The sequence below is a fragment of the Haliotis rufescens genome, unplaced genomic scaffold, assembly GCF_023055435.1.
Source record: "Haliotis rufescens isolate VD_foot unplaced genomic scaffold, xgHalRufe1.0.p SCAF_31, whole genome shotgun sequence".
Classification (NCBI taxonomy): Eukaryota; Metazoa; Mollusca; class Gastropoda; order Lepetellida; family Haliotidae; genus Haliotis; species Haliotis rufescens.
The window spans coordinates 263,250-282,094 of record NW_025964013.1 but is presented as its reverse complement, the minus strand read 5'-3'; the positions used below and the strand labels follow the sequence as shown (position 1 = coordinate 282,094).

Below are 18,845 nucleotides of genomic sequence, written 5' to 3'. Positions count from 1 at the left end.
TCTCTAGACTGAATCGAGTCAACTCCAGTTACAAGGTTTTCACAAGGTGTTCATCGTGGACAGACACAGCTGTGTTGTACACACGGCTCCTGTATGGGAGCCCATGGCGCGGTCGCGTGGACTCTCTCATTAATTGTCACTTCCGGGTACAGCGCTGTACTATTAGATCCCTGTCTTATGCCTCTATAAATAATTCCTGAATAAGACAGATTATTAATTCTCCGACTGATCATGATGCCTGGACAGCCACATCCTACTACAGTCAGAGATGTTGCATATAGAGAAGAGGTTTTTGCAAACGTATCTCACGTGACTCGCCGCAAAAACGCCAACCCAATTTGTCAAGCGATCGCCCATGAATTGGAGTGATGAGATGAATTATTTAAAACCAATTAGCTTATTACTTGCCGCACGTGTGGCTAGCCCCAGTCTGTTAATCGTGCAATTATTGGTTATAACAGTTATCACCAATGTGTTGTGAAATTCAGATGTATTTAATCGGAACTGTCTCCTCTGAGCTCTTCCTGCCTCTTTGTGGCCTAGGGCGCAGCGAGGAGAACCGCGCATGCGTGATAATGAAGCTAGTGGAGGAGGAAATTGCTCCGCTTGCTAACAATAATGAGAAGAAAACGACTCTTTTATGTATCCACTGACAATTGCCGGTTGTTTAGAGGCCGCACTTAATCATTGATTAAAACCAGTGATAGTTTGGAGAAATCACAGAAAGCATATCTGGTCTCACGCCTCGTGTGCCCCTGCACGCGGCCGTTCCCGCGCTTTCCATACCCGCCCCAGGATTAACCGAACTTTACATGCATCTTCATTAGCAGCCGGAGTGTTAGTTCCACTGAGTGCCAGAACGGTATCGTAGCATACAGGAACGGTACATCGAGACATGTGTTAAGCCTAGGGACGACAACTTGGAAAAGTTAAAATCGTTCCGAAATACTTCATTTGCAACCTGCAGATTTTATTTCTTGAGGATATTTCCAGCCACAGTGATGGGAATCCACGAAGAAGCGCGCCACATCAACCAGCCCACGGCGTAGATCAGCAGAGAAGACTTTCATATAGGTAAAACGTTCAATACTGAAGACGAAGATTCTAGGAGGACCTGGTACCGCTCACTATGACGACATCTTCTGAGAAAGAAGTAGAGCCCAAGAGCACCCACGCTGTGCCCGCTCGATGGACGCCCCCTGTCGCTAGCGCCCCACCCCTCCCTCCAATCCCGCTACCCTCGCCTCTACCCCCGGGGATACGGCTGTCTAACCTGTTCATGGGTTATCTCCCCGGAATGGAGGGCGCTACCTTGGAGCCTGCGACAGGGACGCCCCTCACCCCACACCTCGACTTCCGTGGGCTCTACCTCCCCGAGGGACCGCCGTCATATAGTAAGTAGACAGCATTATCACACTTAGCCTTGGCAGCAGAGTGCGTGAGTGGGCATTGTGTGAGTCTTGTAGCATTGTCCCTGGTTGGGAACCATAACTTGCTTCATATCTTGCACCTGTGTGTGGAAACTCCGTCCTACGGAATGAAAACTGTCACCACTAGGTTGCCCAGCCGCCCTAAGGACATCGCACATATGCCAGGTAGATTCTATGATGCCACCAGTTTGCAAATTAAACTAAACACTTTCCTAACTGTTAATACCACTCAGTCAGGCGAGACGACGTGGTCATTGATTTGTACTGAAGACAGTCTCTGACGAACACATGTCTTGTTATCTTGTTACTTGTGATAGTAACGTGCACGTAGTAAAATATTTACTTGGGCATGTATAATCAATTAGAATGAAAGGTTTGAAATGTTCGATTAACTGACCATATGGCTTACATTGGGCTCAGAGTGTAGGAAATGTCGCATATGATGCCATACTCACGGTCGAAACAATAACATTCAAATGTTAATGGGTTAATCATTTCGGGGGAGTTTCGGAGATGCTTTTGTCTTGATCGGGTAATGAGACCGGACATGATTTAGTTTCTCATTGAATGTTCACACAAAGTATGACGGATTAAGAGAACAGGCACGGCGTCGTCAAGGGGACGACTTGCAGACACGCTGGTACATCAACGGGTGACGCAGTTTATGAGTTTGTCAGAAGTACAATGATCTGCAAGTCTTCATGTACATATCTACCTGGTGTAAACACAGTGAATGTTATGGTAAATCGAGACAGTGGTGTTAGGCTTTTGACACAACTCTCAGTTAACATGTTGACTCTGCTGACTTACAGTCTCGTCACTGTGAAGTGAGTTTAACTGCACCTCTGTGTTAGTGAGTATGATGTGACGCCGCGTTTGGCTGTGTCACATCTATATCACGGCCAGACAGTTTAAGATGTACGATGAGTGAGTGAGTATTGTTTTACGCCGCTTTTAGCAATATTCCAGCAATATGGTGGGGACACAAGAAATGGGCTTCACACGTTGTACTCATGTGGGGAATCGAACCCTTGTCTTCGGCGTGACGAGTGAACGCTTTACCAACTAGGCTACCCCGCCGCCCCACGTGAAGATGAAGCTAGGCCTTTGTGTCAGATAGTATATACCTCCATCTGAGCTAATGCAGGGGAGTCCATTGTACGATTCCGACTATATCCAAGGTAAAAGAGTCTTTCACGCTTCATATACACAATCATGAAATGGAGTTATTCCCGATTTTCCTAAACGTAGATTTAAACCCATGTTATAACTACATGAATGAATAAGCTATTAAGATATGGGAATGGGCATATTAATTTTATATAAAATGAATATTCACACAATTCTCGCCCTGAAGCAAGGTAACCTCCTAATTGCCAGACATCCCATTTGTCAGACAGCGTATACCAGGATTGGTCAAGGTTGGTTTGTCAAGCAATAGTTTCCTGTTTACCTTTCATTAAAGTGGAACAGACCAGAAAACACATATTATAAGTTTATGATGCACTTTTAATCATCAGATCATACCAGAAATCACACATTTTGAAGTATTCACCAGAAATCACACATTTTGAAGTGTTCATCGGAAATCACACATTTTGAATTATTAACAGGATGTATGAATTTAACTTTAATGTGGAAAATATTTCACTACTATTGATACTTACATAGCGAAAATGTTACACTGATCAGACATAGTTAGCCTGGCCTGTTTCCTAATAGAACTGACAACTTGACAGCAGTCTGAACTGTCGGTGGATGGCAGTAGTCCGGGGCATCTTGAAGAAAGTCCCCAACAGTGGAACAGTTCCCTCGGCAGGTCTTCATGATACATCTCCTGTGTGTGGTCTGGGCCCTGGTTTGATTCTTGGAGTAAGTGAACCCATCAAGAACTACTTGTGGGGTTCCTCTCTGAGACTCTATGTACTCAACTCTGCGTACACCAGCCATGGTGGCGAGACCTTACTGTTGTTGCTTTAAGAGTTAAAGAGATCGCATTTAGTATAGCCATCTACCGATCTTACTTGCATCCCACTGGACTTGTCATCTTTAGGCTGTGGTGGCTTTGATTTTGATTTCATCTCCAGTTTACTAAATGGAATAGGCATACCTTACTGACTCCATGTAATATAGTACGGTACCTATAGCGAGTTTAATATATGAGTTTAATCTGTTTAATGTGTTCTTTTTCTACGTAACTTTGTATTTAATGAAAATAATGCAGGAGAAACTAAACGGTTAAAAGGTTTTTATTAATCTTCGCCAAGTTTCCTATATACTACATCATTGGAATTTGTTTTATTCAAAGTCTTTGCTAATAAAACATACGCAATCCGACACAGATCAAAGCAACTTACAAACGCAATCATAATATGGTTAATCTGTATCACTCAACGAGTTGGAGTAGCTTACTCTGCCCACAGTATATACCAGCTCAGTAATTAGTAGCTAAGACCAGGCCGTATCACAGGTCACACTTGACTGGTCAAATGGGATGTCTGACAACCTACGGGCGAACCGTAGCAAACATTACTGCCAAGTGATGAACACCACAGAAGAACAATACAAACCAAGTATTTGTTGCTGCAATCGTATTGTGAAACACTTTGTGGAAGTCATGTTAAATCAAAAGAATCTTAAGGGTGCCATAACCTTTTCAGTAACTGTTTGTATTTCTCTCGGAATATCTCATTTTATGTTTTTACATGGGAAAAACTATAGACGCCGTCACGGAGTACCATTACTACACGTGTTGTACATCGAGGGGCGCGTGATGAGGAAGAGAATGCAGACTGTACAGAAACAGTATCTGGACATCAACGCCGACCCTTCACTCGATATAGACAGCTCACAGATAGCGTGTGAAACAATGTAGCTTTATGTGTAGGTGTAGGTTGTCAACATTCGTTATTGATATTACAAGTAGTTCGTTTGTTTAAGTGAAGATTATTTGTAATTTCATAATCTACAGTTCCACGTCGCAAGAGGCGAGAGCAGCGTCCGCGACGGCAGAGGACGACGTTCAGCAGCGAGCAGACGCTGCGCCTGGAGGTCGAGTACAGGCGGGCGGAGTATGTCACGCGCACGCGCAGACTGGAGCTGGCAGAGTTACTTACCCTGACGGAGACACAGATCAAGATCTGGTTCCAGAACAGGCGCGCCAAAGACAAGAGAATAGAGAAGGCGCATCTAGATCAGCAAATACGGTAAACATCTGGCGACATTTTGTTGTATTACGCATGATTACTGTGGTTTGATAGTTGCCGTGAATATGTTGGATAAACCAGAGTGAGTGAGTGAGTGAGTATGGTATTAAGCCGCTGTTAGGACTATTCAAGCAATATCACGAATGGTGACACCGGAAAATGGAGCAGAGACCATAAAATAGATTATTTTATGTCCTCGGATGAAACTAATCGCTAACGAAACAAACAGAATTGCACAGTATTTTTTTCTGGCATCACGATTATTTTTCAAAATAACTGACGGTTTGGTTTCAAACCGAATCACAAGAATCGCTAGTATTGTGTTCACGAAAGAAGCATGCGACTAATTTAAGGCAATGTTTAAAGCGGCTTTACGACGAATTAATGTTTCAGAGCGATGAGTTATGGAGTCGGGTTGCCATATCCAGGACAGTTGCCACTGACAACCTCTCCCGTGACGTCATTTCCGGCCTGGGACCCCTGGTCTCGGAGGCCCGCCCCCGAGGTGTCATCCAGTGTGGCGTGAGGTCGGCCCCTGCTCTGTGCCGCTACCAAAGACTTGCCGGAACTCATGGCAGACCAAGGAAACACGCTTCACCTTCCTGGAAAAAACTGCTAATTGACGTGACGAGGCCGGAATGACCTCTCGATGTTAAATTCTTGTGAGTGATTCTTTTGCAAGTGCATCTGGACATGTGCTCCCTGTCAGAACATATATTTGCATTATTGCACCAAGACTTGCTCCTTATGCAAATGTGTACGATCGACTTCATCGCCTCCTCTTCCACGTTGTATTTTGTGTTTGAATATATAATTTGCTTCAGTGCGACCGTGCCGTCATGCACTTGTGATTATAGGCGAAGTGTCATCAAATATGCATATAATAAATACTTTTATCCAAGTCTGGTTAAGCAATTTATGATTTCTTCTAATACTAACCTCACAGTAAGGACGGTCACGTGTGGCCAAGTGTTGTTAGACAGAGTTGCGTCGTTGGTTCGAATCCCAGATTCTGATTCTGATTCTGGATTTGTCAGCACCATCAGCACATTCACGCCGTACTAGGGCTGGGAACCCACCCCCTACTACCAGGAACCCACCCCCTACTACCAGGAACCCACCCCCTACTACCAGGAACCCACCCCCTACTACCAGGAACCCACCCCTACTACCAGGAACCCACCCCCTACTACCAGGAACCCACCCCCTACTACCAGGCACCCACCCCCTACTACCAGGAACCCACCCCCTACTACCAGGAACCCACCCCCTACTACCAGACACCCACCCCCTACTACCAGGAACCCACCCCCTACTACCAGACACCCACCCCCTACTACCAGGAACCCACCCCCTACTACCAGACCATACCCGGGTACCCACTGGGTCTCAGGAGATGTCTCAAAATGTCCGATCGGGTACATTTTTAGCATAGCCCTGGCAATACGTATTTAGATACATGTATTGAACAATCTGGTCATTCATACACTGAAACTGAATTAAGTTATATGTTTATTCAGCCATATGAACAGTCAGAAGGAATGGGTGCATACTCAGAAAGAAATGCGAACATTGTAGTGTAACCATAGAGATACTTTTGTCATTAAACAATATGTCACGTGACTAACCAGGGCCCCGGGTAGTCCTGTGGGTACCCGGGTTCTACTCAGTACCCACCCGACACGGGTACCCGAGTTACTCGTCCCAGCCCTACGCCGAATTGACATGATGACATTATACTGACAAGTCACTACATTATACTGACAAGTTCCTACATTATACCGACAAGTCCCTACATCATATTGACAAGTCCCTACATCATATTGACAAGTTCCTACATCATTTTGACACCTCCCTACATTATACCGACAAGTCCCTACAACATACTGACAAATCCCTACATTATACCGACAAGTCCCTACATCGTACTGACAAGTCCCTACATTATACCGACAACTCCCTACATCATACTGACAAGTCCCTACATCATACTGACAAGTCCCTACATTGTACTGACAAGTCCCTACATTATACCGACAAGTCCCTACATCATACTGACAAGTCCCTACATCACACCGACAGGTCCCTACATCATACTAACAAGTCCCTACATCATACCGACAAGTCCCTACATTGTACTGACAAGTCCCTACATCATACTGACAAGTCCCTACATCATACCGACAGGTCCCTACATCATACTAACAAATGCCTACATCATACCGACAAGTCCCTACATTATACTGACAAGTCCCGAAATTATATTGACATGTCCCTACATTGTACTGACACCTCCCTACATCATACTAACAAGTCCCTACATTATACCGACAAGTCCCTACATCATACTGAAAAGTCCCTACATTGTACTAACAAGTCCCTACATTTTACCGACAAGTCCCTACATCATACTGACAAGTCCCTACATTATCCTGATCAGTCCCTTAATTGTACTGACAAGTCCCTACATTATACTAACAAGTCCCTACATCATACTGACATGTCCCTTCATTATACTGACAAGTCGACCTACATTACACTAACACGTCCCTACATTATACTGACAAGTCCCTACATTATACTGACATGTCCCTACATCGTACTGACAAGTCCCTACATCATACTGACAAGTTCCTACATTGTACTGACAAGTCCCTACATCACACTAACAAGTCCATACATTATACCGACAAGTCCCTACACTGTAATGACAAGTCCCTGCATCACACTAACAAGTCCCTAAATTGTACTGACAAGTCCCTACATTATACTGACATGTCCCTACATCATACTGACAAGTTCCTACATTGTAATGACAAGTCCCTGCATCACACTAACAAGTCCCTACATTATACCGACAAGTCCCTACATCATATTGACAAGTCCCTACATCATATTGACAAGTTCCTACATCATTTTGACACCTCCCTACATTATACCGACAAGTCCCTACAACATACTGACAAATCCCTACATTATACCGACAAGTCCCTACATCGTACTGACAAGTCCCTACATTATACCGACAACTCCCTACATCATACTGACAAGTCCCTACATCATACTGACAAGTCCCTACATTGTACTGACAAGTCCCTACATTATACCGACAAGTCCCTACATCATACTGACAAGTCCCTACATCACACCGACAGGTCCCTACATCATACTAACAAGTCCCTACATCATACCGACAAGTCCCTACATTGTACTGACAAGTCCCTACATCATACTGACAAGTCCCTACATCATACCGACAGGTCCCTACATCATACTAACAAATGCCTACATCATACCGACAAGTCCCTACATTATACTGACAAGTCCCGAAATTATATTGACATGTCCCTACATTGTACTGACACCTCCCTACATCATACTAACAAGTCCCTACATTATACCGACAAGTCCCTACATCATACTGAAAAGTCCCTACATTGTACTAACAAGTCCCTACATTTTACCGACAAGTCCCTACATCATACTGACAAGTCCCTACATTATCCTGATCAGTCCCTTAATTGTACTGACAAGTCCCTACATTATACTAACAAGTCCCTACATCATACTGACATGTCCCTTCATTATACTGACAAGTCGACCTACATTACACTAACACGTCCCTACATTATACTGACAAGTCCCTACATTATACTGACATGTCCCTACATCGTACTGACAAGTCCCTACATCATACTGACAAGTTCCTACATTGTACTGACAAGTCCCTACATCACACTAACAAGTCCATACATTATACCGACAAGTCCCTACACTGTAATGACAAGTCCCTGCATCACACTAACAAGTCCCTAAATTGTACTGACAAGTCCCTACATTATACTGACATGTCCCTACATCATACTGACAAGTTCCTACATTGTAATGACAAGTCCCTGCATCACACTAACAAGTCCCTACATTGTACTGACAAGTCCCTACATTATACTAACAAGTCCCCACATTGTACTGACAAGTCCCTACATCATACTGACAAGACCCCACATTACACTAACAAGTCCCTACATTATACTGACAAGTTCCTACATTGTACTGACAAGTTCCTGCATTATACTGACAAGTCCCTACATTATACTGACATGTCACCACATTGTACTGACAAGTCCCTGCATCATACTGACAAGCTCCTACATTATACTGACAAGTCCCTACATTATACTGACATGTCACCACATCACACTAACAAGTCCATACATTATACCGACAAGTCCCTACACTGTAATGACAAGTCCCTACATCACACTAACAAGTCCCTAAATTGTACTGACAAGTCCCTACATTATACTGACATGTCCCTACATCATACTGACAAGTTCCTACATTGTAATGACAAGTCCCTGCATCACACTAACAAGTCCCTACATTGTACTGACAAGTCCCTACATTATACTAACAAGTCCCCACATTCTATTGACAAGTCCCTACATCATACTGACAAGACCCCACATTACACTAACAAGTCCCTACATTATACTGACAAGTTCCTACATTGTACTGACAAGTCCCTGCATCATACTAACAAGTTCCTACATTATACTGACAAGTCCCTAGATTATACTGACATGGCACCACATTGTACTGACACGTCCCTGCATCATACTGACAAGTCCCTGCATCATACTGACAAGTTCCTACATCATAATAACAAGTCCCTACATTATACTGACATGTCACCACATTGTACTGGCAAGTCCCTGCATCATACTGACAAGTTCCTACATCATAATAACAAGTCCCTACATTTTACTGACAAGTCCCTACATTATACTGACAAGTCCCTACATCATACTAACAAGTCCCTACATTACACTAACAAGTCCCTACATTATACTGACATGTCACCACATTGTACTGACAAGTCCCTACATCGTACTGACAAGTCCCTACGTCATACTGACAAGTTCCTACATGATACTGACAAGTCACTACATTCTTCTGACAAGTCCCTACATCATACTAACAAGTCCCTACATTACACTAACAATTCCCTACATTATACTGACATGTCACCACATTGTACTGACAAGTCCCTACATCATACTGACAAGTCCCCACATTACACTAACAAGTTCCTACATTATACTGACAAGTCCCTACATTATACTGACATGTCACCACATTGTATTGACAAGTCCCTGCATCATACTGACAAGTTCCTACATTATACTGACAAGTCCCTAGATTATACTAACATGTCACCACATTGTATTGACAAGTCCCTGCATCATACTGACAAGTCCCTACATTATATTGACATGTCACCACATTGTACTGGCAAGTCCCTGCATCATACTGACAAGTTCCTACATCATAATAACAAGTCCCTACATTTTACTGACAAGTCCCTACATTATACTGACAAGTCTCTACATCACACTAACAAGTCCCTACGTCATACCGACAAGTCACTACATTATTCTGACAAGTCCCTACATCATACTAACAAGTCCCTACATTATACCGACAAGTCCCTACACTGTAATGACAAGTCCCTGCATCACACTAACAAGTCCCTAAATTGTACTGACAAGTCCCTACATTATACTGACATGTCCCTACATCATACTGACAAGTTCCTACATTGTAATGACAAGTCCCTGCATCACACTAACAAGTCCCTACATTGTACTGACAAGTCCCTACATTATACTAACAAGTCCCCACATTGTACTGACAAGTCCCTACATCATACTGACAAGACCCCACATTACACTAACAAGTCCCTACATTATACTGACAAGTTCCTACATTGTACTGACAAGTTCCTGCATTATACTGACAAGTCCCTACATTATACTGACATGTCACCACATTGTACTGACAAGTCCCTCTATCATACTAACAAGTTCCTACATTATACTGACAAGTCCCTAGATTATACTGACATGTCACCACATCACACTAACAAGTCCCTACATTATACCGACAAGTCCCTACACTCTAATGACAAGTCCCTGCATCACACTAACAAGTCCCTCAATTGTACTGACAAGTCCCTACATTATACTGACATGTCCCTACATCATACTGACAAGTTCCTACATTGTAATGACAAGTCCCTGCATCACACTAACAAGTCCCTACATTGTACTGACAAGTCCCTACATTATACTAACAAGTCCCCACATTGTACTGACAAGTCCCTACATCATACTGACAAGACCCCACATTACACTAACAAGTCCCTACATTATACTGCAAAGTTCCTACATTGTACTGACAAGTTCCTGCATTATACTGACAAGTCCCTACATTATACTAACAAGTCCCCACATTGTACTGACAAGTCCCTACATCATACTGACAAGACCCCACATTACACTAACAAGTCCCTACATTATACTGACAAGTTCCTACATTGTACTGACAAGTTCCTGCGTTATACTGACAAGTCCCTACATTATACTGACATGTCACCACATTGTACTGACAAGTCCCTGCATCATACTGACAAGTTCCTACATTATACTGACAAGTCCCTACATTATACTGACATGTCACCACATCACACTAACAAGTCCATACATTATACCGACAAGTCCCTACACTGTAATGACAAGTCCCTACATCACACTAACAAGTCCCTAAATTGTACTGACAAGTCCCTACATTATACTGACATGTCCCTACATCATACTGACAAGTTCCTACATTGTAATGACAAGTCCCTGCATCACACTAACAAGTCCCTACATTGTACTGACAAGTCCCTACATTATACTAACAAGTCCCCACATTCTATTGACAAGTCCCTACATCATACTGACAAGACCCCACATTACACTAACAAGTCCCTACATTATACTGACAAGTTCCTACATTGTACTGACAAGTCCCTGCATCATACTAACAAGTTCCTACATTATACTGACAAGTCCCTAGATTATACTGACATGGCACCACATTGTACTGACACGTCCCTGCATCATACTGACAAGTCCCTGCATCATACTGACAAGTTCCTACATCATAATAACAAGTCCCTACATTATACTGACATGTCACCACATTGTACTGGCAAGTCCCTGCATCATACTGACAAGTTCCTACATCATAATAACAAGTCCCTACATTTTACTGACAAGTCCCTACATTATACTGACAAGTCCCTACATCATACTAACAAGTCCCTACATTACACTAACAAGTCCCTACATTATACTGACATGTCACCACATTGTACTGACAAGTCCCTACATCGTACTGACAAGTCCCTACGTCATACTGACAAGTTCCTACATGATACTGACAAGTCACTACATTCTTCTGACAAGTCCCTACATCATACTAACAAGTCCCTACATTACACTAACAATTCCCTACATTATACTGACATGTCACCACATTGTACTGACAAGTCCCTACATCATACTGACAAGTCCCCACATTACACTAACAAGTTCCTACATTATACTGACAAGTCCCTACATTATACTGACATGTCACCACATTGTATTGACAAGTCCCTGCATCATACTGACAAGTTCCTACATTATACTGACAAGTCCCTAGATTATACTAACATGTCACCACATTGTATTGACAAGTCCCTGCATCATACTGACAAGTCCCTACATTATATTGACATGTCACCACATTGTACTGGCAAGTCCCTGCATCATACTGACAAGTTCCTACATCATAATAACAAGTCCCTACATTTTACTGACAAGTCCCTACATTATACTGACAAGTCTCTACATCACACTAACAAGTCCCTACGTCATACCGACAAGTCACTACATTATTCTGACAAGTCCCTACATCATACTAACAAGTCCCTACATTATACCGACAAGTCCCTACACTGTAATGACAAGTCCCTGCATCACACTAACAATTCCCTAAATTGTACTGACAAGTCCCTACATAAAACTGACATGTCCCTACATCATACTGACAAGTTCCTACATTGTAATGACAAGTCCCTGCATCACACTAACAAGTCCATACATTATACTGACAAGTCCCTACACTGTAATGACAAGTCCCTGCATCACACTAACAAGTCCCTAAATTGTACTGACAAGTCCCTACATTATACTGACATGTCCCTACATCATACTGACAAGTTCCTACATTGTAATGACAAGTCCCTGCATCACACTAACAAGTCCCTACATTGTACTGACAAGTCCCTACATTATACTAACAAGTCCCCACATTGTACTGACAAGTCCCTACATCATACTGACAAGACCCCACATTACACTAACAAGTCCCTACATTATACTGACAAGTTCCTACATTGTACTGACAAGTTCCTGCATTATACTGACAAGTCCCTACATTATACTGACATGTCACCACATTGTACTGACAAGTCCCTGCATCATACTGACAAGTTCCTACATTATACTGACAAGTCCCTACATTATACTGACATGTCACCACATCACACTAACAAGTCCATACATTATACCGACAAGTCCCTACACTGTAATGACAAGTCCCTACATCACACTAACAAGTCCCTAAATTGTACTGACAAGTCCCTACATTATACTGACATGTCCCTACATCATACTGACAAGTTCCTACATTGTAATGACAAGTCCCTGCATCACACTAACAAGTCCCTACATTGTACTGACAAGTCCCTACATTATACTAACAAGTCCCCACATTCTATTGACAAGTCCCTACATCATACTGACAAGACCCCACATTACACTAACAAGTCCCTACATTATACTGACAAGTTCCTACATTGTACTGACAAGTCCCTGCATCATACTAACAAGTTCCTACATTATACTGACAAGTCCCTAGATTATACTGACATGGCACCACATTGTACTGACACGTCCCTGCATCATACTGACAAGTCCCTGCATCATACTGACAAGTTCCTACATCATAATAACAAGTCCCTACATTATACTGACATGTCACCACATTGTACTGGCAAGTCCCTGCATCATACTGACAAGTTCCTACATCATAATAACAAGTCCCTACATTTTACTGACAAGTCCCTACATTATACTGACAAGTCCCTACATCATACTAACAAGTCCCTACATTACACTAACAAGTCCCTACATTATACTGACATGTCACCACATTGTACTGACAAGTCCCTACATCGTACTGACAAGTCCCTACGTCATACTGACAAGTTCCTACATGATACTGACAAGTCACTACATTCTTCTGACAAGTCCCTACATCATACTAACAAGTCCCTACATTACACTAACAATTCCCTACATTATACTGACATGTCACCACATTGTACTGACAAGTCCCTACATCATACTGACAAGTCCCCACATTACACTAACAAGTTCCTACATTATACTGACAAGTCCCTACATTATACTGACATGTCACCACATTGTATTGACAAGTCCCTGCATCATACTGACAAGTTCCTACATTATACTGACAAGTCCCTAGATTATACTAACATGTCACCACATTGTATTGACAAGTCCCTGCATCATACTGACAAGTCCCTACATTATATTGACATGTCACCACATTGTACTGGCAAGTCCCTGCATCATACTGACAAGTTCCTACATCATAATAACAAGTCCCTACATTTTACTGACAAGTCCCTACATTATACTGACAAGTCTCTACATCACACTAACAAGTCCCTACGTCATACCGACAAGTCACTACATTATTCTGACAAGTCCCTACATCATACTAACAAGTCCCTACATTATACCGACAAGTCCCTACACTGTAATGACAAGTCCCTGCATCACACTAACAATTCCCTAAATTGTACTGACAAGTCCCTACATAAAACTGACATGTCCCTACATCATACTGACAAGTTCCTACATTGTAATGACAAGTCCCTGCATCACACTAACAAGTCCCTACATTGTACTGACAAGTCCCTACATTATACTAACAAGTCCCCACATTGTACTGACAAGTCCCTACATCATACTGACAAGACCCCACATTACACTAACAAGTCCCTACATTATACTGACAAGTTCCTACATTGTACTGACAAGTTCCTGCATTATACTGACAAGTCCCTACATTATACTGACATGTCACCACATTGTACTGACAAGTCCCTCCATCATACTAACAAGTTCCTACATTATACTGACAAGTCCCTAGATTATACTGACATGTCACCACATCACACTAACAAGTCCCTACATTATACCGACAAGTCCCTACACTCTAATGACAAGTCCCTGCATCACACTAACAAGTCCCTCAATTGTACTGACAAGTCCCTACATTATACTGACATGTCCCTACATCATACTGACAAGTTCCTACATTGTAATGACAAGTCCCTGCATCACACTAACAAGTCCCTACATTGTACTGACAAGTCCCTACATTATACTAACAAGTCCCCACATTGTACTGACAAGTCCCTACATCATACTGACAAGACCCCACATTACACTAACAAGTCCCTACATTATACTGCAAAGTTCCTACATTGTACTGACAAGTTCCTGCATTATACTGACAAGTCCCTACATTATACTGACATGTCACCACATTGTACTGACAAGTCCCTGCATCATACTAACAAGTTCCTACATTATACTGACAAGTCCCTAGATTATACTGACATGTCACCACATTGTACTGACAAGTCCCTGCATCATACTGACAAGTTCCTACATCATACTCACAAGTCCCTACATTTTACTGACAAGTCCCTACATTATACTGACATGTCACCACATTGTACTGGCAAGTCCCTGCATCATACTGACAAGTTCCTACATCATAATAACAAGTCCCTACATTTTACTGACAAGTCCCTACATTATACTGACAAGTCCCTACATCATACTAACAAGTCCCTACATTACACTAACAAGTCCCTACATTATACTGACATGTCACCACATTGTACTGACAAGTCCCTACATCGTACTGACAAGTCCCTACGTCATACTGACAAGTTCCTACATGATACTGACAAGTCACTACATTCTTCTGACAAGTCCCTACATCATACTAACAAGTCCCTACATTATACTAACAAGTCCCTAGATTCTACTGACAAGTCCCTACATTATACCAACAAGTCCCTACATCATACTAACAAGTCCTTACAACACACTAACAAGTCACTACATTATACTGACAAGTCCCTAGATTGTACTGACAAGTCCCTACATTATACCGACATGTCCCTACATCATACTAACAAGTCCCTACATCACACTAACAAGTCACTACATTATACTGACAAGTCCCTGCATCACTCTAAGAAGTCCCTACATTGTACTAACAAGTCCCCACATTGTACTGACAAGTCTCTACATTATACTGACATGTCTCTACATCATACTGACAAGTCTCTACATTATACTGACAAGTCCCTACATTATACTGACAAGTCCCTACATTATACTGACAAGTCCCTACATTATACTAACAAGTCTCTACATTATACTGACAAGTCCCTACATTATACTGACAAGTCTCTACATTATACTGACAAGTCCCTACATTATACTGACAAGTCCCTACATCATACTAACAAGTCCCTACATTACACTAACAATTCCCTACATTATACTGACATGTCACCACATTGTACTGACAAGTCCCTACATCATACTGACAAGTCCCCACATTACACTAACAAGTTCCTACATTATACTGACAAGTCCCTACATTATACTGACATGTCACCACATTGTATTGACATGTCTCTACATTATACTGACATGTCTCTACATTATACTGACAAGTCCCTACATTATACTGACATGTCTCTGCATTATACTGACATGTCACCACATTGTATTGACAAGTCCCTGCATCATACTGACAAGTTCCTACATTATACTGACAAGTCTCTACATTATACTGACATGTCTCTACATCATACTGACATGTCTCTACATCATACTGACATGTCTCTACATTATACTGACATGTCTCTACATCATACTGACATGTCTCTACATTATACTGACATGTCTCTACATTATACTGACAAGTCTCTACATCATACTGACAAGTCTCTACATCATACTGACAAGTCTCTACATTATACTGACAAGTACATACGTCATACTGACAAGTCCCTACATTATACTGACAAGTCCCTACATTTTCTGACAAGTCCGTACATCACACTAACAAGTCCCCACATTATACTGACAAGTCCCTACATCACACTAACAAGTCCCTACATTATACTGAAAAGTCCCTACATCATACTGACAAGTCTCTACATCATACTGACATGTCTCTACATTATACTGACAAATCCCTACATTATACTTACAAGTCCCTACATTATACTGACATGTCCCTACATTGTACTGACAAGTCCCTTCATCATACTGACAAGTCCTTACATCATAATAACAAGTTCCTACATTATACTGACAAGTCCCTACATTACACTAATAAGTCCCTACATTATACTGACAAGTCTCTACATCACACTAACAAGTCCCTACGTCATACCGACAAGTCACTACATTATTCTGACAAGTCCCTACATCATACTAACAAGTCCCTACATTATACCGACAAGTCCCTACACTGTAATGACAAGTCCCTGCATCACACTAACAATTCCCTAAATTGTACTGACAAGTCCCTACATAAAACTGACATGTCCCTACATCATACTGACAAGTTCCTACATTGTAATGACAAGTCCCTGCATCACACTAACAAGTCCATACATTATACTGACAAGTCCCTACACTGTAATGACAAGTCCCTGCATCACACTAACAAGTCCCTAAATTGTACTGACAAGTCCCTACATTATACTGACATGTCCCTACATCATACTGACAAGTTCCTACATTGTAATGACAAGTCCCTGCATCACACTAACAAGTCCCTACATTGTACTGACAAGTCCCTACATTATACTAACAAGTCCCCACATTGTACTGACAAGTCCCTACATCATACTGACAAGACCCCACATTACACTAACAAGTCCCTACATTATACTGACAAGTTCCTACATTGTACTGACAAGTTCCTGCATTATACTGACAAGTCCCTACATTATACTGACATGTCACCACATTGTACTGACAAGTCCCTGCATCATACTGACAAGTTCCTACATTATACTGACAAGTCCCTACATTATACTGACATGTCACCACATCACACTAACAAGTCCATACATTATACCGACAAGTCCCTACACTGTAATGACAAGTCCCTACATCACACTAACAAGTCCCTAAATTGTACTGACAAGTCCCTACATTATACTGACATGTCCCTACATCATACTGACAAGTTCCTACATTGTAATGACAAGTCCCTGCATCACACTAACAAGTCCCTACATTGTACTGACAAGTCCCTACATTATACTAACAAGTCCCCACATTCTATTGACAAGTCCCTACATCATACTGACAAGACCCCACATTACACTAACAAGTCCCTACATTATACTGACAAGTTCCTACATTGTACTGACAAGTCCCTGCATCATACTAACAAGTTCCTACATTATACTGACAAGTCCCTAGATTATACTGACATGGCACCACATTGTACTGACACGTCCCTGCATCATACTGACAAGTCCCTGCATCATACTGACAAGTTCCTACATCATAATAACAAGTCCCTACATTATACTGACATGTCACCACATTGTACTGGCAAGTCCCTGCATCATACTGACAAGTTCCTACATCATAATAACAAGTCCCTACATTTTACTGACAAGTCCCTACATTATACTGACAAGTCCCTACATCATACTAACAAGTCCCTACATTACACTAACAAGTCCCTACATTATACTGACATGTCACCACATTGTACTGACAAGTCCCTACATCGTACTGACAAGTCCCTACGTCATACTGACAAGTTCCTACATGATACTGACAAGTCACTACATTCTTCTGACAAGTCCCTACATCATACTAACAAGTCCCTACATTACACTAACAATTCCCTACATTATACTGACATGTCACCACATTGTACTGACAAGTCCCTACATCATACTGACAAGTCCCCACATTACACTAACAAGTTCCTACATTATACTGACAAGTCCCTACATTATACTGACATGTCACCACATTGTATTGACAAGTCCCTGCATCATACTGACAAGTTCCTACATTATACTGACAAGTCCCTAGATTATACTAACATGTCACCACATTGTATTGACAAGTCCCTGCATCATACTGACAAGTCCCTACATTATATTGACATGTCACCA

At 41.9% G+C, this 18,845-nt stretch overlaps 1 protein-coding gene across 1 annotated transcript; it reads left to right on the top strand.

Annotated features, from left to right (window-relative positions):
* The first annotated feature begins 586 nt into the window (after positions 1-586).
* Positions 587-5,537, top strand: LOC124123370 (homeobox protein rough-like). Its single transcript, XM_046486599.1, has 3 exons — positions 587-1,394; positions 4,402-4,636; positions 5,030-5,537. The coding sequence occupies exons 1-3, from the start codon at positions 1,130-1,132 to the stop codon at positions 5,160-5,162; spliced, it is 633 nt and encodes a 210-aa protein (XP_046342555.1). The 5' UTR covers positions 587-1,129; the 3' UTR covers positions 5,163-5,537.
* Positions 5,538-18,845: the final 13,308 nt, after the last annotated feature.

What these genes read in the sequence shown, in the direction of transcription:
- LOC124123370 (XM_046486599.1), top strand. Translation starts at nt 1,130, where the DNA reads ATGACGACATCTTCTGAGAAAGAAGTAGAGCCCAAGAGCACCCACGCT. An exon ending in CGAGGGACCGCCGTCATATA is followed by an intron (nt 1,395 to 4,401) that starts GTAAGTAGACAG and finishes CATAATCTACAG; the next exon opens with TTCCACGTCGCAAGAGGCGA. An exon ending in CATCTAGATCAGCAAATACG is followed by an intron (nt 4,637 to 5,029) that starts GTAAACATCTGG and finishes TTAATGTTTCAG; the next exon opens with AGCGATGAGTTATGGAGTCG.